The 27284-nt window shown below is 42.4% G+C and overlaps 1 protein-coding gene across 1 annotated transcript in view; it reads left to right on the forward strand.

Annotated features, from left to right (window-relative positions):
* Positions 1-27284, forward strand: part of KCP (kielin cysteine rich BMP regulator) — a 496613-nt gene that overhangs the window by 163806 nt on the left and 305523 nt on the right. The window contains exons 10-11 of the mRNA XM_085653703.1: positions 25037-25113; positions 26320-26419. Of these exons, the coding sequence (XP_085509829.1) occupies positions 25037-25113; positions 26320-26419 (177 nt within the window). The remainder of the gene's footprint in view (positions 1-25036; positions 25114-26319; positions 26420-27284) is intronic.

The raw sequence follows: 27284 nt of genomic DNA on the forward strand, positions 1-27284 counted from the left end.
TATGTGATGATAAAGAGTTACATCACGCAAATGCAAAAGTTCTAAGTGAGCTGCCACTATATCTGTTCTGGATTCCCATATGCTTTGTGTAATATAAAGCATACTGAAATGCTCTTCTGAGGCTTTGGGCTAAACAGTCCTTTCTGTCAGAGTCCTTTATTGCCTCCAAAACAACAAACCTTTTGTCTGGCTATTAGAAGTCAAGGGATGGGGGATATTTTTGTATCCAGGATACTATTTGTTTTTTATTCCTACTGTAACCCTAATGTTCCTGAGACAGAGATGACAGGTCACAACCAGGATCCTAGCTGCTGACCTTCACAACCCACGAGGTGCCACCACAGAGCTACTTAAGGATCGTGCATATTTTGTATCTGATAAAGATTTGCAGAGAGGAGTTGCAGGCAGAGGAGGTTTTCAGGGTCACAAGTGAGTTAGCAAGTGCAAGGGAGCCTTGTAAAAGGTTGTGCACGGCAAACAAGCTAGAAATAGCTAGACATAAGTGCAAGAAAACACAGACAGGTGGAGACTACACTGATCAGTATAAAAAATGCAAGACAAACAGTGAAGTCAAGGAAGCTCCCATAGACAGACAGCATGATCATCACTCGCTTCAAAAACTGTTAAAAATAAAAGTTGTGAACTGAACATACTATGTCCATCAATACACAGACAGCTTAGAAGCCCCCCCTCATCTTATACAAGTAGGTTTGCCAGTTTAGTAGCTTTTTCTTTGTGTCGGTTAATAATAAGTTTAGGGGCATGTCAGGTAGCTTTTTCTTTGGTTTCTAGAACTGTCAGTAGTTATTGGGCTCTATCCTGTTTTTATACTGTTCATTGTCACTGGTGTGCTAGCACCACAAGTTGTATTGCACTCCGGTTGGATAGCCAAGTTACTGTCTTTGGTCATTTGACCTTCCAGGAATAAGTAATCCAAGTAATCGAGGCCTAGTCTAGAATTTGTTAGGGATTAAATGTAAGATATAAATTGGCAAAGTAAATAACACTCAAACTTTATACCCGTATCTTCAAGGAAGAATAGGACGTTGATTTACTGGTAAGTAAAATAGGAGTGAGAAGTATATTGTCCAGTGAAAATTAGAAGGTTGTACACCTTCTGAGGCTAGGATAGGATAGCACCTCAAATATTTGTATAGCATTTTGATGCTGGGGTTTCTGTTACACTGGCCCTGTGGTCAATGTTGCATTACTGGGCTATTTTTCCATGTACTTGTCAGACTTACTATAATGTGAACACAGTCTAAAGCAACAGAATGGAGATACAGTATTAAAAGAATACAATGTGGTATGCTATGTTATGATATTAATAACCCACTATATGAACGATCTCTGGCTCTGGGTGCAGTACTGGACAAGTGAGTGGTCTGAAGCCCCAATTGCTCAACTTCCAGTAAAAATCCCTTAATCCAAAAACCTGCCACTAAAACAACAAGAGCCAAGTTAAGTCAATGGAGGAATTTTATGATGCACAGTTTGGTGAATGATTAAGTAGATTGTGTCCATTTGGGACACAGTTCTGTACAGAGACCAGTTAAGCTCAAATCATTAGAAAGACTAGTTGTGATCAAGACTTTCTGGTGGCAGGGACGTTCATGAACCTGTGGACTGCACCTCATGGTTAGGGAGAGTCACAACATGGTTCCTGGGCTCCTTGGGCAGTTAGTGGTTGCTGACCTCCAATTGTGACACTTGGAATAGTTTACCACCAGTGTACCAGGACCACACTACTATTAGACCTCAAAAGGAATATCAAGAACTTTCCTTTAACATATGGCTCTCTCAGGATAGTGAGGCACCTAAGTCCAAGGCTTAGTGAGGCTTACGGAGGTGATGCAGGCTAGACATTGAAAGGGCTATTAAACTTAGACATGAGTGAATCTGCACGTGTAAATTTACTCTTACACTTCGTAGTAAATGTACTCATTATTTACGAGTGTAAATGTACTACAAAGTATGCACTTATATTCGTTCCCTAAAAATAAGTGTAAAGTTACTACTAATAAGTTTTCATATGTAGGCAGAGGTCTCTAGCACCAGGGCTGAGATTCTCCTAGGGTAAACTACAGGCAAATCTTAAAAAGTGTATGACATATTAAAAAAAAAAAGAAAACATATTTTAATATAAAATGTTAATGATATATTGGTATTATGCACAGCAAGCTACAACTGTGTAGTAATGAAGGTCCACTCAGGAAGGTAGTATTTCAAGATGCTTTATTCCATGAAGATAACAAGTAGAAAGGTACAGGACATCATGCAGATATGTTGTAGTTCAGAGCCCCACCAGGAGCTGCCTGTCAGCTGCCCAGCTCATGACCAACTGTCCCTCTGCCCCTCTCAGTCCCAACATTCCGAGGCATCATCTGACTCCAACATTCTAATGAGTCAGAGCCCAGGCACTGGCAGAGCAGGGCTGGTAAAACACCTTACAATATAACATGCAGGATACTACAAACTGTTACAGCATTAATAACTTTTTTTAAATTTAAAATGTAATTAGTTTGAATATATTATATGAAAATAAAAAAAAATTAAAGTATAAATGAAAACAATCCCAATTAAAGTAAAAGATGTTTTTTTTTTTTTTTAAGTTTTAAAGAAAGTTTATTTGGTATAAGTATAAGATAACACATTAATACATTACAATATATAATAGTAATAAGGAAAATGCATCGATATTGCATACCATAAAGAGAGAAACTCTGGAAGGGAGGGGGAGGGGGGAGAAAGGAGGGGAAAGATATATACATGTCTTATAACAATACAACTGAAACAGCAGTGAAAAATATAATATATATATCTGTTTTATGTCACTACTACAGACTTAATTATATAATAGAAAAGAAAAAACTGAATAATATAAACAATTGATTATTATTACTTTAAGGAGGTTTGGAAACTTCTTCTGTAGCTGGAATATGCAATGGTAATAATTGAGCAGATTTATCTAAAAAAGTAGTAACAGGTAACCATAATAAATCCCGTTTAATGGCAAGTGTAATCGGGTGAACATATGCTCTATCCAATCTATGGTTATAACAAACACCATACCACCAGCCCTGAAAAGAAACATGAGAGGCATTTTTCCACGATTTAGTAATTTGTTGAAAAGCAACAGCAATAAGTAAATCAATGACGAGGATATTAAGAGAAGTGGAAGAGGACCATATTTCTGCAACACTACCTAGAAAAATATGGGTGAAAGAAAAAGGGATATTTGTGCAGAATATTTTGTTAATTTGACGCCATACCCTAATCCAAAATTGATGAATGGGCGGACATGAAAACAACATATATTTAAGATCCGCAACAGGGGCTGAACAGGACCAACAGGTAGAGGGAGTGGGAGGATTAATCTGATGCAATCTGGCTGGAGTGAGTAAAAGTCTATTATATATGAAAAATAGCGTTTGAGTGAGATTTGCTGCCCTAGAAGCTTTTCTCAGCTTAATCCAAATTTTATCCCATATAGAAGAAGAAAAGGAAGTGTTTAGATCAGATTCCCAACTAGATTCTACTTTAGATTTCCCCCGGGTTTGGTCACTGTTTCTCAATTTAGTGTAAATTTGAGAAGCCGATGTGTTCAGATGTAGGGACGAAAGTGATAAAGGGGAGGAGTTGATCTGTGTGAAAGTGGACGAAAAATTATCATATGAACTTTGAGCAGCTAGGGTCAATAATGTATATTTAGGGTGATAGGAAGAAGGAAGAGAATAGTGTTGTTGTAGTATAGAGAAAGGAATACAGGTATTATCATGGAAAAGCTGGTGAGTCCATCTAAGACCAAGAAGGAACCAGTCTTTCCAAAAAAGGGTTCTATTCTTGATCATAATATGCCTGTTATACCAAATCGGAGACTGCAAAAAGCGGTCTCGATCATTTAAACCATCTAACATAAGTGGGTGCAGAATTTTACGAGCATGTTTAAGAATAGGGAGAGAAAATTTCTGAGGAGTATTGGATAAGGATAAAAATTCATCAAAAGAGAGAGGAGAAATAAAATAAGATTCAATTTCTACCCACAAAGGTAAAGCTACCAAATCAGACGCGTTTTGTGATAGCAACGAAGAGGAGTTTTTAAGAAAAAAGGAGGTATGATAAGATGCAAAATCAGGGAAGTTGACACCACCTAGATGTTTAGGTTGTTTGAGCTTAGAGAAAGACATCCTAGGTTTTTTGTTCTGCCACAGAAATTTTGATAAAATAGAGTATATTTTTTTGTACCAAAAGTTAGGAATATTAATTGGAAGATTAGATAAGAAAAATAAAATTACAGGGACCAACATCATTTTTATAGAATCTAGTCTACCCCACCAAGATAAAAATAAGGGATGCCATCGCGATGTAGAAGTGGTTAAAGTTGATTGGAGGTTTGTAAGATTTAATGATACAGTATCCTTAATGGAGGGGGTAAACCATAACCCTAAATATTTAATCTTCGTAGGGCTCCAATGAAAAGAAGAAGATACAAAATCAGCATGGAAACAATATTTATTTAACGGAAGAATTTCGCATTTGTCTACATTGAGTTTATAACCTGAAACTAATGAAAAGGCAGAAACTTCTGAAAGAAAAGACGGTAGAGATGTTTGAGGGTTAGAAATAAATAGAAGAATATCATCAGCATATGCTGAAAGTTTTAGGTGGTTGTCACCATAAGGGAAACCAGTAATAGCTTTGTTCGTCCGTATTTTAGATAAGAAGGGTTCAAGAGTCAAGATAAATAAAAGGGGAGAAAGAGGACAACCTTGCCTGACACCTCTGAGAAGTGGGAAAGAAGAAGAGACAAGTCCATTGGCTAAAATAAAAGATCTTGGAAAAGAATAGAGCAAGGATACATAAGATAGAAATTTAGGACCAAAACCAAACCAAGTAAGAGTTGAGAAGATAAATTGCCAGTTAACCCGATCAAAAGCTTTCTCAGCATCTAAAGCCACAGCGGCTAACGAAGAATTAAAGGAATAGGATTTACTAAGGACATTGAAAAAAAGACGAGTATTATCTGAGAGGTGGCGACCTTTAATGAAACCACATTGTTCTTTACCTATTAGTTGTGGTAGAATATTCTCGAGGCGGAGCGCAAGAATCTTCGCAAAGATCTTATAATCTAAATTGATTAAAGATATAGGTCTGTAATTTTTGCACAGTGTATGATCTTTACCTTCTTTAGGAAGGAGACAAATCAGGGCCTCTTGAAAGGAGCCGTCAGATCTTCGGGAAGTTATAAAAAACCAAAATAATTGAAGCAATTTGGGAACAAGTAGCTTGGAAAAATGAGTATAAAATTCTATAGTAAAACCATCGGGTCCCGGGGCTTTCCCCTTTTTAAGTGACTGAATAGCATTAAGAATGTCTTTAGCGTGTATATCAGACTCTAAAGAAGAAAAATCCACATCTAATGAAGAAGGTGGAGGAATAGAAGCTAGATATTGGTCGATGTCAGATAGAGGGGAAGGAGATTCAGGAGTGTATAGTGCTCTGTAAAAGTTGGAAAATTCTAAAAGAATGTCTTCGTCTTTACGAAGTACGGTATTGGATGAAGATATGATAGAATCAATCTTAGTACGCTCCTTTTTAATTTTGAGATATTTAGCAAGGAGGTTGCCAGATTTATTTTTTGCACTATAGAATTTAGCGCTAGATTTAAGTAAATAAAGATTTGCAGAATCAGTAGACAATTTGTTAAAGGAAATTTTGGCTTTAATCAGTTCTTCTAAAGTAGACTGGTTATTTGTTAGATAATAGCGGTGTTCCAATTGTTTAATTTGTAAATTAAGTGCCTGAGATGAAGAAGAAGCTGTACGCCGCTTGTGAGCAACAAAGGATATAATAAAATCCCTTGAGGCAGCTTTAAAGGAGTCCCATACAATTTGAGGAGACATTTGAGGGGATTCATTCTCCTCAAAAAATAAGGAGGCAAATTCAAGAAAGGCTGGTGTAAACTTAGGGTCTAACAAAAGAGAATTATTAAATCTCCAGCATCTGGTACCTTTAATAGGGGGAAGTAGATCTAAACTTAAGGAAACTGGGGCATGATCAGAGAGTAGAATAGAACCAATATCTGAATGAGAGATGTGTTGAAGTAAAGCTTTGGAAACAAAGAGATAATCTATTCGAGATTGTGTAGAATGAGCAGGTGAATAGTAAGTATATTCTCGTAGTGTGGGATGACAAAGTCTCCAAGAATCTACCAATGATCTTTGAGAGATAGCGGAGGTGAATTGAGAATGCATAGAGGAAGGGACAAACCTAGATTTGGAGTTCCTGTCAATAAAGGGATCCACAATTGTGTTACAATCTCCACCAAAAATCAAATACTCATCGGTGTGTTGCATTAAAAGGGAAAGAATTTGGGGCCAAAACATTTTATCTTGAGTAGTGGGAGCATAGATATTGAAAATAGTGAGAGGAATTTTGTTAATCAGTAAGGAAATCACCACCCATCTCCCGGCAGAGTCATTATCTTGTTTTAAAAGCTGGACATCCAAACGTTTGTGACAAAGTATAGCAACGCCATTGCGTTTTCCTGAACCAGGAGAGGCAAAAACATGACCTACCCAATTCCTACGTAGTTTAATTATTTCATTAACCGGTAAATGAATTTCCTGTAAAAGAGCAATATCTCCCTTCAAGCTTGCAATGTGTGACAAAACTCGTTGACGTTTGATAGGAGAACCCAAACCTCTAACATTCCAAGATATAATATTTAACGACATTAGAAATTTATATCAAATAAGTTGAAACAATTCTTAACAACAAGGCTTACCATGCATATATGTAAACATAATGTAAAATGATCAACAGATATTATAAAGAGATAGTAGCGAGGGATACATAAGATTACGGAGGTGAAAAAAGAGTGAAAATAAAGAAAAAACGCTGTATACAAGAAACAAGATTCAAAAGTTGAGAAAAAAGCTAAAATGAGGGAGTAGGGAGAAAAGGAGGGAACGAAAGGAGGTGACAGAAAACAAGAAGACACAACAAAATTGACAAATGATATATCAATACAATAAGAGAAAAACATACCACACAAGAAATACAAGTATCGGGGCAGGTGGGGCCACATAGGGAGGGCCAAAAGCCAGGCAAGGGGTCACGCGACGAGGAGCAAACAGGGAAGGACACCCAGGCATAATGAAGAACACCGGAAACAATGGAACGAAGAAACCACAACCTAGGAAGGATGAAAAGAAAATATATGTCAATATGAAAAACATTATAATGACACCAAGACATACAAAAACTGACTGAGGAATAGGAAATTCACATTTATGGACAAATGTATAACAAATATGAAACAGTAGAGACAAAAAATGATCACATCATATTATGATTTAGAAACATCCATAGAGACTCCTTGACAAGAATCCAAAAACCGTTGAAGTACCGCAGGATCTTCATAATTGGTTGTTCTGTTGTTATGGGTCACCTTAAAAAGACAGGGGTGGAATAGACCATATCGAGCATTTAAACTGCGAAGTGCTGGTCGCATATCTAAAAACTTCTTCCTACGTTCAGCAGTTATTTTGGCATAGTCTTGAGCAAAAAAGAGATTGGAACCATTCCAGGAAATCTTTCCTCTCTGTTTGGCTGCCTGCAGGACTTTGAGAAGATCTGTATATTCTAGAAAGTATAGAATAACTCCTCTGGGCTTCGTTGAGGAAGATGCAGCGTTAGGTTGATGACCTAAACGGTGTGCATGCTGGATATTCAATGCCGGAGAATCTGGAAGACCAAGAAGAGTTGGAAGAAAGGACTGAAAGTAGGATATTGCGTTAGAACCTTCAAGTCCTTCAGCCAGGCCATAAATGCGTAAATTGTTGCGTCTATTCCGATTTTCCAACTGTTCAATCTGTTGTTTAAGAAGATCAATTTCTTTATGCATAGGAGGAACTTGCATAGCGAAGTCTTGAACAGAGTCAATTCTTTTCTCTAAAACATCGACTCGTTGCTCAGTGTGAGACCAGTTGTCTTCCAAGCTCTGCAAACGAATGTTAGTTTCTTCCATATAAGGCTTGAGGGCGCGAATCTCGTCAAGAATAAGTTCCAACGAAAGGGGTGAAGAGGAATTTGTAGGAGAAGGAGGGTTCGCTTTACCCCGTTTTCTAGGCGTGAGGGGAACTGAGGATGGTATTTTAGAACCCTGTTTGGCGCCTATTCGAGATGTAGAAGAAGAGGAACCCTTTGTACTCGTAGGATCGTTGGGGACATCATCCGCATTTTCTTGTAGGATTGTAAAAGGATTGAAGTCCTCCAAAGAGGCAGCACTGGGTTGTGGAACCTCTTTACGGTTACTCCGAGGATGGGCCATGTTGCAAAGTGAAAATAAATAAGAATATTCTGAGAAGTAAAATATATTACAGTTTAAAGCTGCCAAGTACAAAGCAAGACACTCCGCAACTGTACAAAAATATTGGGAGTATTTTCAAACCAGACAATACGGCCCTTCAAGAGAACTGGCAGCCTTGTAGAGCGACAGAAAGTCAGACCTGTCTTGACAAAGTGGCCCCAAAAACGATCAGCTTACTTTCCAAATAAAGAAGGAACCAGACACGAAGCATAAATTTCCAGATAAAGCAATGTAGCTGCAGTGTTGAAAATGGAAGTGACCAGCCAAAAATAAGAGAGGAGACTCAAGACAGAATACAATGATGTGTTAGGCAGTCATTTCAGTAAAAAATAGGCATTCCTGCAGATAATAGGTAGATTCTGAGGTAATGAGGCATCAAACGCGGGAAATGCGTTTCGAAAATGAAAAACAAAATGGCGGCCGCGAGTGCATCGCAGCGGTATTAGACGACTAAAGATGTCTTGGAGCTCACCAAAAACCCATTTTTGCAGCTCAGAGCGTGAAGCCACACTTCCGATGGTATGAGCAGCGGTGTCCGTGCACCAAGGACGAAAAACGATAGCCTGGAGACACTTCCTCGTCTCACTCCGTCGCGGAGCTCACGAACCCGGCGGCCATCTCCGAAGGCGCCTAAGCCACGCCCCTCAATAAAAGATGTTTTTAAATAAATGCTATTACACCAATTTTTTAATTAAAAGAAGTTTACTAAAATTGTTGAAAATATGTTTTATTTACATACTTTTTGTAAACATTAAATAAAATGTATTTTCAAATTTGTTTTAATTAACTTAATTTATTTTGACATACGTTCTTACAGGTTTTTATTTTAAGCCTCTACCTCAATTTTTCATGGGATGGTGTTGCAGTACCAGTTATTAGCCATATTGGTGCTCGCTTACTCCAGCTCTGAGCTGGAGTAGATTTATGATTTTTTTAAAATCCTTTTTGGCTGTAGTAACTAGCACAGTTTCTGAATACCAATGGCTTACTCTTTCGTGGGTGGGTGCATGTCCCTTCCATAACCCCTCCTTATTCCTTTCTGCCTTAACCCCTCCCTTTTAGTAGTAAGAATTCCCCAATTTTCCGGCCACTGCGTACCATCCCTCCCACATTTACCACTAAAACATATACTTACGTGTGCAGAGATCTCCTCAGTCGGGTCTGAGATCTCCGCTATGAAAAGGTAGAAGAAGCAGAGATGGAGACCTCCGATCATATGTATATGAATAGCATTTTGTAGTTCATCAGTAGAACTATTGTAATACTACTAACGTACTACAAAATGTTGTTTGTGACTATACACCTCAGAATGCAGTGTCTACCATTATACCAGCTACCAAGATCAATATCCAGTCAGTGATTCAATTTATAAGGACATTTACTTTAAAACACACAAGAAAAATATACTATAGATAAAACAAAGATAAATAGTGAACATCAGAAAAACCTCATCTTCTGGGCCAAAGTTCAGACAACAACAATATTACAGCACCTAAGTGCTACTAAAACAGTTGACAATGGAGTCTACAAACAAAGTTACACAATGCTGCACTACAAAGCAAAGATACCAATGTTTTTGTTGCATGGAATTGGTTTCAGTTGTCATTGTTTAAATCAAAAATATTTGCAGTCTGCCCGCTCTACCATCACCCTAAGAACTGAAGAGCCCCACCTACCTTGATAAGGCGCCAACGCACTGCTGGTGTCCGGGGTCTGTTTATGGTCACATAATGTCTAGGCATAGGCGCTGGAAAGCTACTGGTCCAATAGCCCCTAGTTAGCCATGAGGGTATTTTCTTGTGAATGTGCCAATACACCTTCATTCTCTCAGATGACACAAAAAGGGGGTGAAATGTGTGTAACTCAGAACCCACTAATTACAGCCAATGGAATCCAGCCGGTTCTCAAGGTTACAAAGCTACCCACCACTGTGGCAAGGCAAGCAAGGACAAATCAGAAGACTTTGTAAGTCAGAGGGTAGGCACCAAAGGTGCAAACGCTAAGTTCTTCACACAGGGCACCCTCCTCCTGCTATGGGAGGCAATTGAAGGTCTCCCAGAAGATGTCTTCATGTGTTTTTTTTCTTGTCCTGAACAGCTGCCTCACATGCCTTGTGCTCTGGAGCAGACATAGTTCCATATCTGACTTCCGCAGGTTATCGTAGACAGCTTTCTGTCTGCTTGGCTGGTGTAAGTTCATTCCACCAGTGACCTGACACACAGCACCTTCCTTTGACAGGTGGAACCGTCTTCACACTCAGGATTGTCACAGAGTCATTTTTCAGGCAAGCCTAGACTTTCTTATAGGTCTGGCAATAGAGTGACAGTCATCAGGATTTCACTTTCCTCGGCCACACTGGTGTGTGACTCTCCTCTAAATAGAGTGCAACTTTGAACAAGCCAGTAGCTGCAAGGACAGCCTTTATGAGACTGATCTGCATTTGTTTAATTCTTTAAATCCCCTCCAATCCTAGTTTGCTTGGTGACTTTCTGTGGGAGATAATCATCACTTAGGAACTAGGAGAGTGAAGGGTGCTCCTGCTAGAAGGAAATGCTTAAATAAACACAGATAAAGGATGATTATTTACCTAGTTTTCCAGGCTTGTATGAGGATTAGGTAGGGGGAATGGGAAAAAGGCAATACACAGCCAGACAGTTGCCATGCACGTGCCAGACATGATGACAGCATACACTTTACAGGGAGGGAGACAATAGGCAATCCCTTTCTGGGGTACAAGTAAAAGGACTCATACTCCTGACTACAGATTTATGCAGCCACCACTGTCAGTCTGCCAAAGCCTAGGTAGAGAGTACATAAGTTACTCTCTGTAAAGGAAAGTTGCAATTTGAGAGAAACTTCAATCAAATACCACACTATGAGGCCTCAAGCCATGTAAACAGGGAGACTCTATGTGAATATGTGTTATTGTCTTGGTCACTGAGGCAAAAAAAAACAACTGCAGCATTCAATGAAAAACTGGGAGAGTAACTTTGTCAATGGGTGAGACTAGGCAGAGAATATTTCTGTACCAACAGGGACTACCTGTGATTATGATAGCTTAGGAACCACTAGATAGTGTAAATGTTTTTTTTTAATTATTATGATCTGCTCCAGCTGACAGTTCTTATCTGCACACGAGGGGAATGAAGAGACAAGACCTACAGGTCCCTCTGGAACTCAATGAGGTCTGATAGTGATACCCTATTAGGTCCAGGGCATATTGGGGATGGTGCCTGCTCACCAGTGAAGATGCAGGAAAGTGTTTATGCTATTCACCAACCTAGGCAACGCTTATCGGTTGTCTTACTGTTGCTTCCAGAACAGATCCGCTGAAGGAATCTTGTGGTTCCTGCTCGACTCGGTATCATACACACAGGCCTTCAGTCTGCTGGCCCATATGTAGTTCTTCCCAAGGTCACGATCCATGTGCACATTCTCCCCAGCACCTCACCCTTTGCAGGAACAAGGATGACCTCTGCCTTCTGTGCCCACTGAGACATTTTTCAGATAACTTCACAGGCTCCTAGTAACCGTCTCTTAAGAAGACACCATGTATCATAAGTGTGTCTCCTTGAATCATGATCTGTTTCCAGTCACCCATCAATGTTGTTTTTGTAGATTTGAGAATTAATTTGCATGAATGCTAGCAGTAAACATGTGACATGGGACGATTCGCTTGTGGTAGAGTTGTATGGAGAAATGACAATGACAATGGAGGATACATTGTTTGCCAATTGGCTCGCAAATGAATGAGTGAGACTTTAGAGGGGTGGTTATCATTTGTGGCTATAAAATAGTCAGGATTAGCACGTACATGAATCTGTGGATGGGTAACTCTGTTTTGCATGTGGTTGAGAATGGACATTATTGTGCTGGTCGCAGTTAGTATAACTGCAATATATGCTGCACATGTCAGCCTATATGTTGTTAGTTGCCATTGATTTCTTACACTCCTCTATGGCTTAAGAATAAGCTGTGTGCACTGATACTTTAATGACTGTTCTGCTTTGCTGCTTCTTATTGTGGTTGCTCTTCTTGAAGCTGAAAAAATGCCTGATACTTGGACCACTCTTTAGATGTTCTTGATGCACCTGGCTTTTTCTTTAAAGGAGCAGTAGGCAATTGTGACTGTTCCCATTTTCCAGTGCATATATCAATATTTCTGTTGGATTCCTCACCGTAAAACACTCCCCAGGCACCAGACTTGAACAGGAAAGCTCTTTTCCTGTGCACCATTAGATGGTGACATACAGCTGTGTGTTGACTCAATATCACCCTCAAAGTGACAGAGTTGAGTCACCTATAAGCACCACCTCTGCGCTTTGGTGTCAGTTCCTTTCTTTCTGTGCCTTCCAATGTGGATCCAGAGCTCTGATTTCAAATATTACTGACCATGCTAAAATAGAAAAATCAAGTGTACTATGGAAATAATGTCCCTTCTTGGGAATACAGGTTTAAAACCAAGCCGTTTGTAGATAACAGATGTTGGTCATGGACCCACACAAGGTATGTCTCTGGTGTTTGGGCTCGGCACATGACTCGAAGTTGTGCAACAAGGGTGTCCTTATGCACCCAATAGGGATCCAGTAGCAAGAAGCAAAGCTGTACATCACTGAACACAAGATTAATTTTTGGATCTCGTATAATTTCCTCTCCCACTCCAAGTTTGGGGTGTGGATTAGCTCCCAAAGTCTTTCCCGCAAGAGATGAATTTCAGAGAAAGCGAAGTGGAACTTGACCCCATCCCTCCACTCTCTGTTCAAAGAGAAGGATGAGCATGACACAGTGTCAGTCACTCTTCTTCCAGAACTCTGATTGTGGAGCTGATTTCAAAGTTGGTCCTGGTAAGCACTGAATTTTCCGGGCCATCAGTGACACTGGAGTAAATTTAAGCCTTTTAGTAGGCCATAATGCAGATATAAGCCACTTGTCTGGCTCCCTCTGGTACGCCTTTGGGTCCCAAAGATCAGTAGGGCTATTGCCAGAAGCTCCATCCTCGGAAAAGTCGGAACCCCTTGGACCTGCCATGGGCTCTGTATTGGCTCCGGTACACACCTGTGTCTATCCCGCCTTCATTGATGCAGATACAGAGGCTGCCAGAGGAGGATCTAGTGCTGGTTCTGTTGCCTGACCCCATCCTGATTAGCACAATCCTGTTTGAAGTTGAGCTGCGGAATTGTTAAAGTGCAACCAGCCACCATTCAGACTAATTCAAATCGTATGCCCTACTATAGGGGATGCACCCTCAAAAGCTCAATTATCTTTTTAGCCCCAGTTCTGATCAAAGTCAACCATAAATGATGATGGTAGGGAGGAGGATGGCAATTTTTACTTGGACGTAAAAAAGGCCGGCGGGCTTCAAAATTCCCTTATACAGCTTTAAGCTCACCATTTTGACCACCAGTGGAAGAGAGTGCATAATTTGCAGTGGTAAGTCAATGAGCAGCTGAGGTCTTGGACCTGCAGCTGCACTCTATTGAGGTTAAGACACATGTCCTTACAGAAATCTAACACTCTGCGCTAGCCCCATCTGAGCCTTGCTCCATTTCAATGAGATCCTCACTCACTCCTTAATGAGGACCTGGTCAAAGCCCTGTTCTTGCCCACTGGGGAAAAGGCAGGTGGCTAGATTCCATAGACCGGCACCTGGCGGCCCTAATTTTCTCTCTAAACATCCTACTCCAGAGAGTCTGGTTGTTCAGACTTCAACCAACAAGGGGACCCTAATTCCTTCCTTACGACTCCCTCGGACAGGGAGTCTTAAGATAATTGAAGCGTTTGGTGTAGAAAGCTGGCTCTTTATATAGCATACCAAAAAGAGGAATACTGTATAAAGAGGCCAGGTATTCCCTTATAAGTGGACAGGGGCTTGCTCTAGCAATCCCATGGTGCTCTTATAGGGGGTAGTGTGGTCGAGCAGCCTTAGGCTTATCAGAGAGGAGTGTTAGACATCTGAAATACACACACAGTCAATAAAATTGTACGTATTACTCAACAAGGAGATCCATTCCAATGTATAAAAATAACACGTATCTTTAACTATATTTGTGCACCAGACTCAATATGATCAGGTTAGTATGTTTCAAATCAGAAATACTTTTAGGTTTAAAAAATGGACACTTAGTGCAATTTTCTTAGGCAGCAATGTTATGCTCTGGAGAAAAACTAAATACTCCATTCAAGTTAGTTACAGCAATTTATGGAATCAATCCTCAGGACTTTAAATATGTACAGGGCAAGGTCCAAGGCAGCACTAGCAGGTCACCTCCAGCGGCACTAGGGCAGCCGGGTGCAGTGGTGCAGTACAGCGTCAGCTGCCCAATCGTAGTCAATGGGTTCGTTCCAGTCAAAAAGAGGCTGCAGGTTTGGATTGGGAGACCAGTCAGGCTGAACCAACAAGGGGACTCAGGTCTTGCAATGCTCGGGGACGTGGGGACACTTTTGGTCCTCTTCTCCATGGGCCAGGGTCGACGGGTACAGAGGTGTCTTTAGACGTTGGGTTTTCATCACCAAGAGCACTTGCGGTCAAGGAGGCCCGCAAATAGATACTGCAGGCGGCGGTGAGTCCACAGTGGGCAGGTCCAAGGTGGGCTTTGTCTTTGGAGGGCCTGGGTACCACGCTGGCACATTGGCCCACCTCAGCGTGGGCTAGGCGGCACAGGTGCAGTGATGCTTTCCTGTGTCAGGTTTTTGGCAGTCTGGAGCCCTCTCAGCTCTCTTTGGGTACCTGCAGAATAAAGGGAAGCAGCTCCGCTGCTCTACAGGAGTTCCTGGTTTGTGATTGAAGTGCTGGCATTTCTCTCAGTCTTTTGGAGACACAGCAGCTGCAGGACAAGTCGTCTTTGGTGCAATTGTATAGGACAGCAGACAGGCCGGCAGGGTTGGCGCCAAGTTAGTTGCTGGTCCTCTGTTCTTGCTTCTTGTGACTCTTCACATCTGTCTTCTTCTTTCAGGTCATCAGGATATGATTTTCTGGTGCTGGGTGCTCCCCTAAATACTAGATTTAGTGTCGTTAGGGGGGTGTAGGGTAGTAGCCAATGGGCTCCCTACCCCTGGGGTCACCAAGTCCCCATATATGACCACTTCCTGTGGGAAGTGGGCACAACCCTGTCCCAGAGTTCCTAAGTTTGCCATCACAAAGATGGCAGGCTCTGAAATTTCATATTCACTTCAGGTAGCCCACCTTAGGTGTGGAACATACCTGAAGGTGAACACACCTTTGAAAACTAATCTCCCCGCCTTGTCCAGGCGCCAAACGGGCCCTGGTCAAGGGGGGGCAGGGGGGTCAGCATCCTCTCCTGTGAGGGAGACCAGATTTCCATACCAAGGGTGTTGGGTTCCCTGCCTTGGAATGCTAATTTGAAAGTCCTCCTTTGGGAGGGGATGTAAACACCCTCTGCCCAAGCAGGCTTTGTTCCTGACCTCCTGAGAGCAAAGGTATTCACCCCTAGGGGGCAGAAATACATCTGTGGTGGAAGGCTGGCTAAGACCAGTCCATCAGCACACTAGTAGTTGGTAAGTTTTCAGGGGGCACCTATAAGATGCCCTCAGGGTGCATGTTTTGATAATCCATCACTGGAATCAGTGCGGGCTTATTAATACAAGATGTTTGATACCAAACATCTCTGGTTTCAGGAAAGCCATCATGTAGCTGGGGAACTTGTTTTCGCCAGTGTCCAGCACATGTACTGAAAATGGCTTTCCTGATCACTTGTACTGGCAGCAGTGGAACAGACCAGCACAGCGGCATATCTGCTCATGCAGTGTGTCCTCTCTTGTAGTATAGTGCACCCTGCCTTAGGGCTGTAAGGCCTGCTGTAGGGGTGATTTACCTATACTGCATGCAGTGACTGTGGGTGTGCCGCACAGGGAGGTGTTCCATGTCGTGTTTTCACTTTTGACTGCACCAAGACACGCAGCTTGCAATGGCAGTCTGTATGTGTTTGGTGAGGGGTCCCTTAGGGTGGCACAATTCGTGCTGCAGCCCTTAAAGACCCTGTTTAGCCTCCTTGCCCTAGGTACCAGGGGTGCCATTATCTAGGGACTTACAGGGGGGGCTAAAGGTATTGCCAATTGGGTAAACAATTGTACAGTTTTGGGAAAGAAATCTGGCAATGGGGACCTGGTTAGTAGGAACCCAGTGCACTCCCAGTCAAAGTTGCATTGAATGCCATGCACAAAGTGGGGGTGACCATGTCAAAAAGGGGCACTTTCTTACATTTGGAAAACAAAGGTTTCCTTAGCTAGTCTTGCATTCAGATCTGTCTATTGCGTCTATTTATTGTGCCAATATATGTGTGCCCTCTGGGACAAGGCCAGCGAGATCTTGCCGGCAGTCCCAGAAGATCTTAGGGCCTCACTGGCTCAAACCATTCAGGATGGTGAAGATGCAGCCACATAGGTGATTTGTTCTGGCTTTGATATTACTGATTGTCTGGGAAGGATAGTGGTACCAGTGTAGTGCTCTGCTGCCATGCATGGATGCACCCACAGGATTCTCTGGAGGCTTACGGGCCTCTCTAATGGATATGCCTTTCAGTGACTCATGCCAGTTCAGTGTAAAAGCTGACTACCTTGGAATCTTGCAAAGAAAGTAGATGATTTTCCTCCCGTGCTTAGTAACTTCTAAGACTACTATGGAGGGCTGGTGTGTAGCAACATTAGTCTCCCCAGCCACTGATGCAACTATCTCAGTTCTTTTGAGGATGGGGACATGGACCTGGCAGGCAATGAATAGACCATGAAGGGCATCAGAACTTCCAAATGCTTTCTCCTGCAGCAACAGCCACCAAACCACTTTAGCTTACCAATAATGGCACACAATCACCCTGTGGAAGGCAGAATAAAGCACTTTCTAGCAGGATGGAGATTCATCACGTCTGACAGAAAGTCTTCCAAACGTTCAGGACGGTTATGCCCTAACCTTTCTCTCTGCTGCACAAACTCTTCCCTCCACATCAGAGCAAATCTCAGAGGAACATCTGCCCATTCCTTAATAAGATGTGGTAGTTTTACTTTCCAAAGGAGCAAACACAAGTGCTCCAGATTCAAAAATGTGGGAAGGTTGCTACTCTCGCTATTTCCTGGTGCCTAAGAATAAGTGTGGTCTTCGGTCCATTTTAGATCTTTGTCCTCTAAATGCTGATCTGTATTAGTGGCTGCTTGACTGCAATTGGACAAGCAACCAGCCCCACTCCCTTCTCCACCGAGAGCCAGCAGTTGTGACAGATGCAGGTCATCTGAGGCAGGAGGAGATCAGAGAACTCTGGCCTTCTGCGAAAATCATATCAGTGTTTTGCAGCTGCGGGCTATACATCTGCCATTGAAGATCTTTCTACCACACATCAAGGGGAGGCTGACGCAGGTTCTCACAGACAACACCACTGCCAGGCAGTAATACAATAAGCAGGATTGAGTAGGGTCCTGTGCCAGAAGGCTCTGCACCTCTGGATCTGGCTGGAGTATCAGGGCATTTTCCTGGTCGTGAATCACCTGATGGGATCCTTGAATGCCAGGGCAGACAAGCTCTGCTGCCGGCGTCTGGCAGATCAAAAATGGGCTACATTTCGATGTGGTGCAGGGCATCTTCCGGCAGTGGGACGAACCTTGGCAATATATTTGTGCGCCCATTAAGAGTGCACAGTGTAAAAAGTTTGGCACTTAGGAGTTTCAACATAAAGGCACATTAGGAGATGCATACTTGTTGGTATGAAACACGGGAATCCTGTATACCTTCCCGCCACTGCCTATCCTGGCCTAAGATCGGAAAATTTCAGAATGACTGTGCCAAAGTCAAACCAGTGGCTCCTGATTGGGCCACTAGAGTGTGGTACCGAAACCTCTGTGTATGAGAATCTCCATCCAGTCAGGATCTTTCGTTGCACAATCTACACCACGAGCGTGGAGATCGAGCAGCAACAGTTAACTGCACTGGATCTGCCACCCAAAGTGGTGGATGCCATACTTGCCACCTAGTGCATTTGCAGGTAGTCCATTTATTTTGGACCCTGGGACACATTTGTGGCCATGTGTTAGAGTCCCCAAGACAGACATTTTACATGACCAACTATAGGATGTTTTATTGTTTATTTTGTCTTTGGCCCAGAAAAGCACTATTAAATGTTATTTGTCTGCCCTTTTGGCCTTTCCGCGTTTGCCATAACAACCATCCTTTTTCAAATCACCTGTCATGATGTGGTTTATTAAAGGTTTGACACACATGTTCCCTTCCTAACAGGTTGTGTGATGTCACAAGGGAGCTTAATGTGGTCTTGACGTTTCTCATGTTTACTCCCTTTAAACCGATGCACAGCTGCTTGTTGCTCCTCCTGACTCTAATGATGTTTTCCTCATGGCGATCACCTCAGCTCATTGCATTAGTGATCTTCAGGCACTAACGGGGCAGCAGCCCTCAACTAGTTTTTTTCCAAACACATTAGTGCTGAGGACTCAAGCAGCCTTCTTACTTAAAGTTGTAACTCCCTTTCACATTGGGCAATTCATCACCCTACCAGCGTTCTTTGTCCCTCTTCACCCCTCGAAAGAGGTGAGGCTTCAACCGCCAGACCCCAATAGGGGATTTAAGCTTTCACATTGATGCTACCAAAGATCATAGGGTGGACGATCAGCTTTTTGTGGGGTTCTCTGAGGTAAAGAAAAGGAAGACAGTGCAGAAGAGTTTGAGATGGATAATCCTCTGTATTAAGATCTGCTATGCAAAGGCCAAGAAGCAGCCTCCAGAAGGTCTGAGAGCTCATTCTTCTAGAGTCGGTTCAGTTCCAAGAATTTATTTGGCAAGTTAAAAACAGCCATAAAAGTACATAAAAGTAATATAATTTATACAGCATAAAAACAAATCCAATTGATACACATAATGAACAAACCACCATTAGCCTCCGATCGTTAAAACATTTCGCCCCGTAATAATATCTTATACATAATGGTCAATAGCCTTCATAATAAAAAGGGCAAGGATAAAACATACATGATGTTCATTTAATGCAAGCAGGTATTTAAGGGCATCTTTATAAGTTCTAATGTTCTGTGCAACGAAAATTGGTTTAAGATAATAGCATCAAAAATTCTTATATAGATTGCAGAACAAGATAAAGTGCAACATGCTTTGTTTACTTAAACCATCACATGGGCAAGGGTTCTTATCTGCGGGGCAGGACTTCATGTTGGGGAAAGCGACCAAGTGGTGCACAGATCTAAATCTGGTCAGAACTCAACAATGTTGGGTGTTATTAACACGGGATAGATAGATTTGACAACTCTCCTTAAGTTGCAAGGACATAAAAAAAATAACCGATGCTTTCATCTCAGTGCACATTTTCCGTTCAGATCTATGATGGAAAAAGAAAATGTCTGCGGTGGATCTAGCCACACTGACAAGTTAAATAAAGTGCTGAAGGAAGAGTTTATATAAGCTAGCCAAGGGATGCGAGAAACGTTATCCAAAGTTAGACAATCTGTAATAATTGATTTTGCAAAACTAGTTTCCTCTTTTGACCTTATAGAGAACCATAGTAACAGAGGTCTTATTAAAGGCAGGTCCTCCAAGTACTGTAAACGAACCTCCCAGTGGGGATGAAGCAAAAGTAGGTAGGCAAATTAAGTGTTTGAGAAAGCTGTTTTCCTCAGCTTGTAGAGGATTACTGGTGGCATAACCCCACAGGTTTGCCCCATAAGTGGCGGTAGACTGGCATTATATATCTCAACCATTATTTTGATGGGTCGACAACCCAGTTTTGTTGAAAACCTAAAGATCTCAAAAGAATTCCTTCTCATTTTGGCTTTAGCATTTAAGAATTTGTTGTGTTCAGGTACCATTACTCGTAAATAAAACAGTATCAACAATAATGAAGGGTCTACATTTTTTTTAGTTGTTCCCACATATCATTGTATAAGTTTTGGATATATTTATCACCAGTTTTATAGATGGCATAAACTCCCCAAAAGTATTCATCAATTTCTGTAAGCCAACAGGGGTCCTGGATAGCAGCACGGCGTCGTCGGCATATATTAACACCAGATTAGAATGCCCGGTGACGCAGCGGGCATCTGCTCGTAAGACCTGCAGGATGTTATAAAAAGCGAAAGCAATAGAGGGGCAAAAACACAGCCCTGTCTGATGCCTCTGCCAACATTAAAAGTGGGCAAACATTCCCCTCAGGACCGTATCGGACTTTGCTTGATAAATTCTCATAAAGGCATGCAAGGGGCACCAAGGGAGTGCCGCGTTGACCAGAGGATGGTATGGCCAACTAGATCAAATGCACTACTTAGATTGACAAAACAGAGGTAAAGAGATCCCAGTTTTTGGCCCTGGTATATTTCCCAATCAGCAAATCAAAGTTGATACTATGCTCTGTAGTCGCTAAGCTCTTTCTAAATCCAAACTGAGCTGGTGATATGATAGAATATACCTGTGCCCACTCCTCCAGCCTCTTTAATAGAATCCTACTCATCACTATTACTGAGGAATCCAAGAGTAAAATGGGATGATAGTTTTTGGGATCTGATTTGTCACCCTTTTTGAAAATAGATACCACTATTTAGACGGCCCAGGAGGGAGGTATCATACAGACTATGACTGCATTAAACACCCCAGTCAGGATAGGACCCTATAGTTTTTGGCTCCTTTAAATGCTTCTACCAGCACCATGTCTGGGCTGGGGGCACATCCTCCTGCACTATCATGTAGGACAAGGATAACGTCTTCAATAGAAATATCTAGAGGGAGAGAATTCCAACTACAAGTTTCCTCACACACTGCTAGGCCACTATCTTCTTAATTCTGTTTGAAAAAATTTCAGTAAAATGTGCCACCCATGGTTTGCAAGAAACAAACGAATTACACTCTGGAATAGTGTCATTTGTAAGAAAGAGGCATTAACTGTATCCCCAAATAACTTGCTATCATTAGTTTCTGCAGCTAGGGTCAAGTTTGCCCATGCCTCTTTGTGTAGTGCCACCTTCCTAGCTGCAAGTACCTCTCTATATTCAAAGTGAAGAGACTTAACTACCGTATTGTCCCTGAGGAACTAGGTAGCACCGCTTTCAGGCACTGGGAGGCCTGTGTACATGAATGATCAAGCCATCCCCTGTTCTAGGTCGGGCTGGGTTCAAATTCTGGGTCAAAAGAGAGTTAATAGAACAGGTAATGTGATGAAACTGGTCAACAGCTTATTGGGAGCCACCACCTCGTGTAGACAATAGCTGATCTCAGTAAAAGTTTTAGTTACTATTTCTTGAAGAATGCTATTGGGCTAAATCCCTGACCATTTAATTTGTACGCCATTAGGCCTAGTTGGATTAATATTAGTGGATAAGGAAAGTACTTCACATCTCTTGCCACAAAAAGAGAAAGGCAACATAATGGGTCATGGGCACGCATTACCATCCATACAATATTAGGGGTACGAATCATGCAGCTAGCAAAAGCAGACACCAATACACCATCTATAAAAAATTAGGTGTTTCTGCTGGTAAAAGATGGAATTTGTTCCCCGTTAACGCCGCCGCATTTACACTTCATCATGAGAAGATCATATTAGGAAATAATTGAATTCAATGCATTCCCATTGCCATTGTGGCAGAAGTGCACAGCCTCCACCCCGTCCAAATTAGAGTAGCCACATACATGCCTTGCTGGAAAAGGGCAAGACTTCATATTAAAGTCGCCTGCCCATATTAGTATAAAATTGGTGTGAATATGTCGCAAAAAAGCTTCCAGGCCTAAATCAATGCCATAGGCCACCTTACTACGAGAGGAATCAAAAACATGGCTATAGAAATTGACCAGCATCATATCAAGGCCCCCTTAGTAGTTAACCACAGCAGCTGAGAATGTGGTCCAACAGATTAAAGCTTTTTAGATGTTACTGGGAGCTTATTGGATATTAATATCTGAAGCCCTCCTTTGGCCCGCCCTGCCTGAGAGGGTATGGCGTCTAAGAAGTGGGAGGAAAATCCCTCCATATGTGTTGGGTTCATGCACCATGTTTCTTGAGCACAAATAACATTAAATCAGAAATAATATTTATCCAATCAATGGTTCTCAGCTTATTATGTAACCCGCCCGCATTCCATGTTGCAAATTTATAGCAGCCTTCGGTTCATGGTTAGTAATACTCTTACAAGGCTCATTAGTAAAAAGATAATTGGGGTTAGAATTAGCTTCGTTATTAGTGACAATGTGCCTAAAATTAACATTTACAGAGCACCTGGAAGCTATTGGACATGGCTAAAGGGGTATAGAACGTGGGGTTGTGTGCAGTCACCCTTTGCGTATTGGGCTTGGCATTACACCCTGGTTCACAACTGCATAAGTGGCAATACAAGAAACCCAGTGGGAATAGAGTCATGTTTCTAGCAAACGGGGTGGACAGTGTTGACCTTGCCAAAGTTACCCTAGCAAAGCTCGGTTGTTGGAAATTTATAACAATGTAGTCCCCCTTGAAGTTTTTCTTTACCCGCCCAATCCATCCCACTCTCCTAATTAACAATATTTGGTGCACTCTACTGAATGGGAATATATGGTTCGTGTTAAGCCCGTGAACAGCTTTATTCTTCAAAGCCGCTGGGGTTTCACTTGATCTAGGATTCAGTGGGGTGACATTGACAAAAACTGCCACATAAGGGCAGCAAGCTGGTGGTAAATTAATTGTCAGTGGATGACATGGGATCACTCTGTCATCGGTTACATGACAACTCACTGCTGGAATCTGTGTCTGTGTAACTAAAGAGGAGAATTGGTTCCGTCTGGAGATTATCCATGGTGGATGGTAGCACTGTGGGTGGCTCATATGTGGGAGGCCTTGGATCAGTCCTTGGTACAGAGCCTGCCACGCTGCCCCCCGAAACCAACCCTAGGGCTATACAAGCCTAAGAAGAAGCCAGAGCAGTTGTTTGAGCAGGACCTGGATTAAGAGTAGACTTATTAGGTCCCACGGTCAAAAGGAGGGTCTCCACGACATTAGAGTTCGACATGTTCTGGCAAAGAGAGGTTATTTTCTCAATTTTTCCTTTCAGCATGTCCAATTTCTCCCTAAGTAGCGATAGTAAATCTTTGACAATATCTACTAATTTACACAGGATGAAAGCCCAAAAATCATCCACAGAAGCAAAGTAATCAATAGCCCCAATGCTGTCTGGACCAGAAGAAGCAGGGGGACCTTTTCCACTTTGCAGCTGGGGAACGAACTAAAGAGGGGGAACCATAGTAGAAGGAGCTATCACTGGCACAGGAGGAGAGTGCCTAAAGGAGGGCTCTTACAGGGACTCGCTAGTGTTGTGAATTTCCAGCACTTCCTGACCGAATTATTTGGAACCCCAGTGGATGCCTCCACAAGCCCAGTTGACCCGACCAAACCCAAGGACAAACGGCGTTCCGCCAAGTCTATTTCTTTTGAGATAACTCCAACAGTTCACGCAAGGAAGAAGTCCATAGTAGTGTGATTTACGTTGAATGCTGGCTTCGCACTCTCAATCTTTGCTTACCCACAATGACCAACAAATCCAATAATGACCTTAGGTTAAAAGGCCCATAAACAATAGGACTCCAATCTAGGCAATAAAGAAACCTCAGGGAGCAAAAGGTCAAATCTGGACACTGCATTTCAAATGGGCAGTAACCACTTACTTCTTAGTTGAAGAAGTCCCGGATAGGTGCTGTTCTAGTGCTGAAATAAAGAGGGTCCCAAACACAGTAGTTGGCAACAAAGTCAAGAAAAACCAGGGCCAAGATGGTGGGCCCAGCCTCATCCTGCATAGGGGGGAGAGGCAGCGCTATGAGCGTGTTGGCAGCGCCTCCCTCTTGCAGTGGGTGTGCCTGGCAGCGAGGTACCCTGAGACAGCGAGTCCCACCAGGGGATAGTGCAGGCCAGGGTTTGGCATCTTCTAGAGTCAAGGCTGCTACCATTGCATTGGCACGTAGAAAGCTTGATCTTGATATCTGCCATTCTGCAATGTGAGTGTCAGTGCACACATTCACAATGTTCTACTGCCTTTACAACCAGGTCCAACAGGAAGGGTATTTCGCTTGTTTGGTTCTGCAGGACTTTTTGGTCCAAGCCCACTCCACAAACCCTCCACCTTGGGGAGGAACTGCTTTTATATCTATTTTAAGCTGAGGAATCTGCAGTTAGAAGTAGCCATCAGAAGAACTAGTCACTTGCATTTGGTAACGCTCTTTCTGACGGACACTCTGCCTAACTGCAGACTCCTCGCTGCCCTCTCTCCTCCCTGTTCTGTGAAGTGGCTTCTCTTCAACATCTAAAAAGGTCCCAAGTTAGACACCTGCACACTGGTACTGTCAATTGATTACGCTCCGCGACTCAGGGTGTGGGAAGAGACAAGTAAGAAACCGACATCACTGCGCAGGGGTAGCGCTTATATGTGGCTCAGATGTATCACTTCTGAGGCAGAATGTAATCAATGTGGAACTGCATTCTGCCGCCTAGTGGCATGTGGGAACATTGATAGTGAAATATTTCCAGATCCATTCTGGTGCATGGGGAATATTCTAAGGTGAGGAATCTGCGGTTAGCTAGAGTACCCCCAGAAAGGGTGTTGGGGAAACTAAGTAACTTGTTGTTTTGTGAATGCTGCATTGTTTGAGCCAGATGTCCCTAACATTGCTACTATGTCATTTGAAAGGTTGCATCCATGAGGGTCAGACCTACCAGAATGGGGATTCGTTCTCTGTTAACACCTGCACTACCTGTGTGTGCCTGGTAAGTCATAGATTAAGAGCCTTTACCAAATGTTTGGCCGGCATTAAAAATCTCACTCATGATTCTGTGTCTGTTCTATTTCTATTGTTCTGTTTTAATTTCATCTTACGTTTTCATCATCATTAATGTACGAAGATGATTGGACCGGCATCCAGTACAGTGTGGTGCATGTAGGATCTTGATCAGAAATGCAATATTAACCAGTTGCGTAGTGCATGCCACACTGTACCCTTTAACACTTCCCTCTAACCTTGGCATGTACCGTGGGCGCATGTTTTTTGGGTGGTATGTCCCTTAGGTGCATGCAACAACCTGTCTCTTGGGTCTTAAATCATCTCAGTTCAATGGTAGGTTTTTTTATGATCATGTTCAGTTACTTAAGTATGCTACACAGGTCTCTTCGATCAACAGCTTTATTTCTATTCACAGCGGTTCTCATTTCTTTTGTCACATGGTCCATTTCCTTACGCTTTGGAGTCATAACAACAACCACACAGTCAGACAGGGTGACTATTCACCAGATGGCCTACACATTTCAAAAACCAGCATAACACTTTCTTACTAACCAATATTTATAGATTTTTTCATTTGTACAGTAACATAACCAGACAACATGAGGGTTACATTTGCACTTTTGTGATGTTATAACAACCATCATCCTAATATTCATCCTCTTAGTTAATACGTATCATAATACAATTGGAGATATACGCTAATACCCCACCCCAGTGATTGTCAGTGCAAGTCACCTACCTCTGTGTCCTGTGACCTTATTAAGAAACTTGGACTTCGGCCAAGTTCCTCCTCTCAGTGACTTGCAATAGTACTTATTAGGTCCTGGCGCATTGGGTTACTGACGGCAAATGTACCACTGAGTTTCCAAAAATCATCAGACTACAATAATTGTCAACAATGGATAACCATTTGCTGCCTTCTCAACCTGGAGATAGCCAATATAGTCTCCCCAGAGTTCTGTGCCTCCATCTGTCTAAATAACTAAAATATAATTAAAAAATCAAACAGAAGTCTCACACTACGATATTGAAAACTGAACCAGACCCCAACAGCAATTGTCCTACTGTATCGAAGTTTGCGCTATTGTGCCACACTTTGTAAGTGTTAAGTACCTTTGTTCGTTGTTGGTTACCACACATCTTCCTTGCTGAAGCAGGGCATCAGGACCTGATTATTTTGTTTTTCTTAAAGAATGGAGTGATTTCCTGTAAACAGAAGGAGTGCCCACCAGTGACGTGTGAAACCCCTGTTGAAAGTACAACAGAGGACTGCTGCCCTCGATGCGTGGAAGGTAAGGCAAAAGTTCTACTTTAACAACACAGTGTGAACTTTGAGATCATTTGTGCTCACAATCCAACGATGATACAATTACCATTACACCCTTTCAGAGGGGAAAAGTACACTACACATGTCAGTCTTTGGAGTGTTAGGTTGGTGATTAGAAGGATTATGGGAAGGGGCTCTGAGAATACACTCATCGAGCGCTTTTTACACACACACACACACACACACACACACACACACACACGCGCACGCGCACACACATGCACACTCTCGCTCTCTCTCTTGTTTATGAAAGATCTGTTTGTCTGCATTTTGGAACAAGATTTGAATGGCTTTTGGATCATCACGTATGTTTCTCAGCAGTCACCTGGAGAGGGTACATGTTGGATGGCAGGGTTGGATTGGGATTGGAAATCGCCCGGGCACGCTAAAAAAAAGTGGCCCACATTTGTATATTGCCTTTCCACAAAACACCGCTTCGGTGACGTTTTATAAACACCTGAAAACAAGTGAGGCCACTTCTGCTCAGGCCCCTTGTCCCCGCTCAGTATGCACACATTAATTGGCCTGCCCAGCGAGAGAAAGGGAGTGACACCTCTGCCCGTTGACAAAAGGGAGGTAATAGACACCCATCTCCCTCCAGAAAGGCAACTCATGGCCCCACTGGGCTGCTGGCAAAATCTGAACACACCAGACACAGCCCAAATTGGCCCTCCAGGCTGTCAAAAAAGCAGCCCACAGCTGGAACTTCGATACCGGCCCCTCGGCCACTGCCCGAGTGCCCACCTTACCAATCTAACCCTGTTGGATGGGGCAATGTGTGTCCTCGGTGCCTGGTAAATAAGGAGTTATATGGATCAGCCACAGGCTAT

Source organism: Triturus cristatus, chromosome 4_1, assembly GCF_964204655.1.
Source record: "Triturus cristatus chromosome 4_1, aTriCri1.1, whole genome shotgun sequence".
In the NCBI taxonomy this organism is placed as follows: domain Eukaryota; kingdom Metazoa; phylum Chordata; class Amphibia; order Caudata; family Salamandridae; genus Triturus; species Triturus cristatus.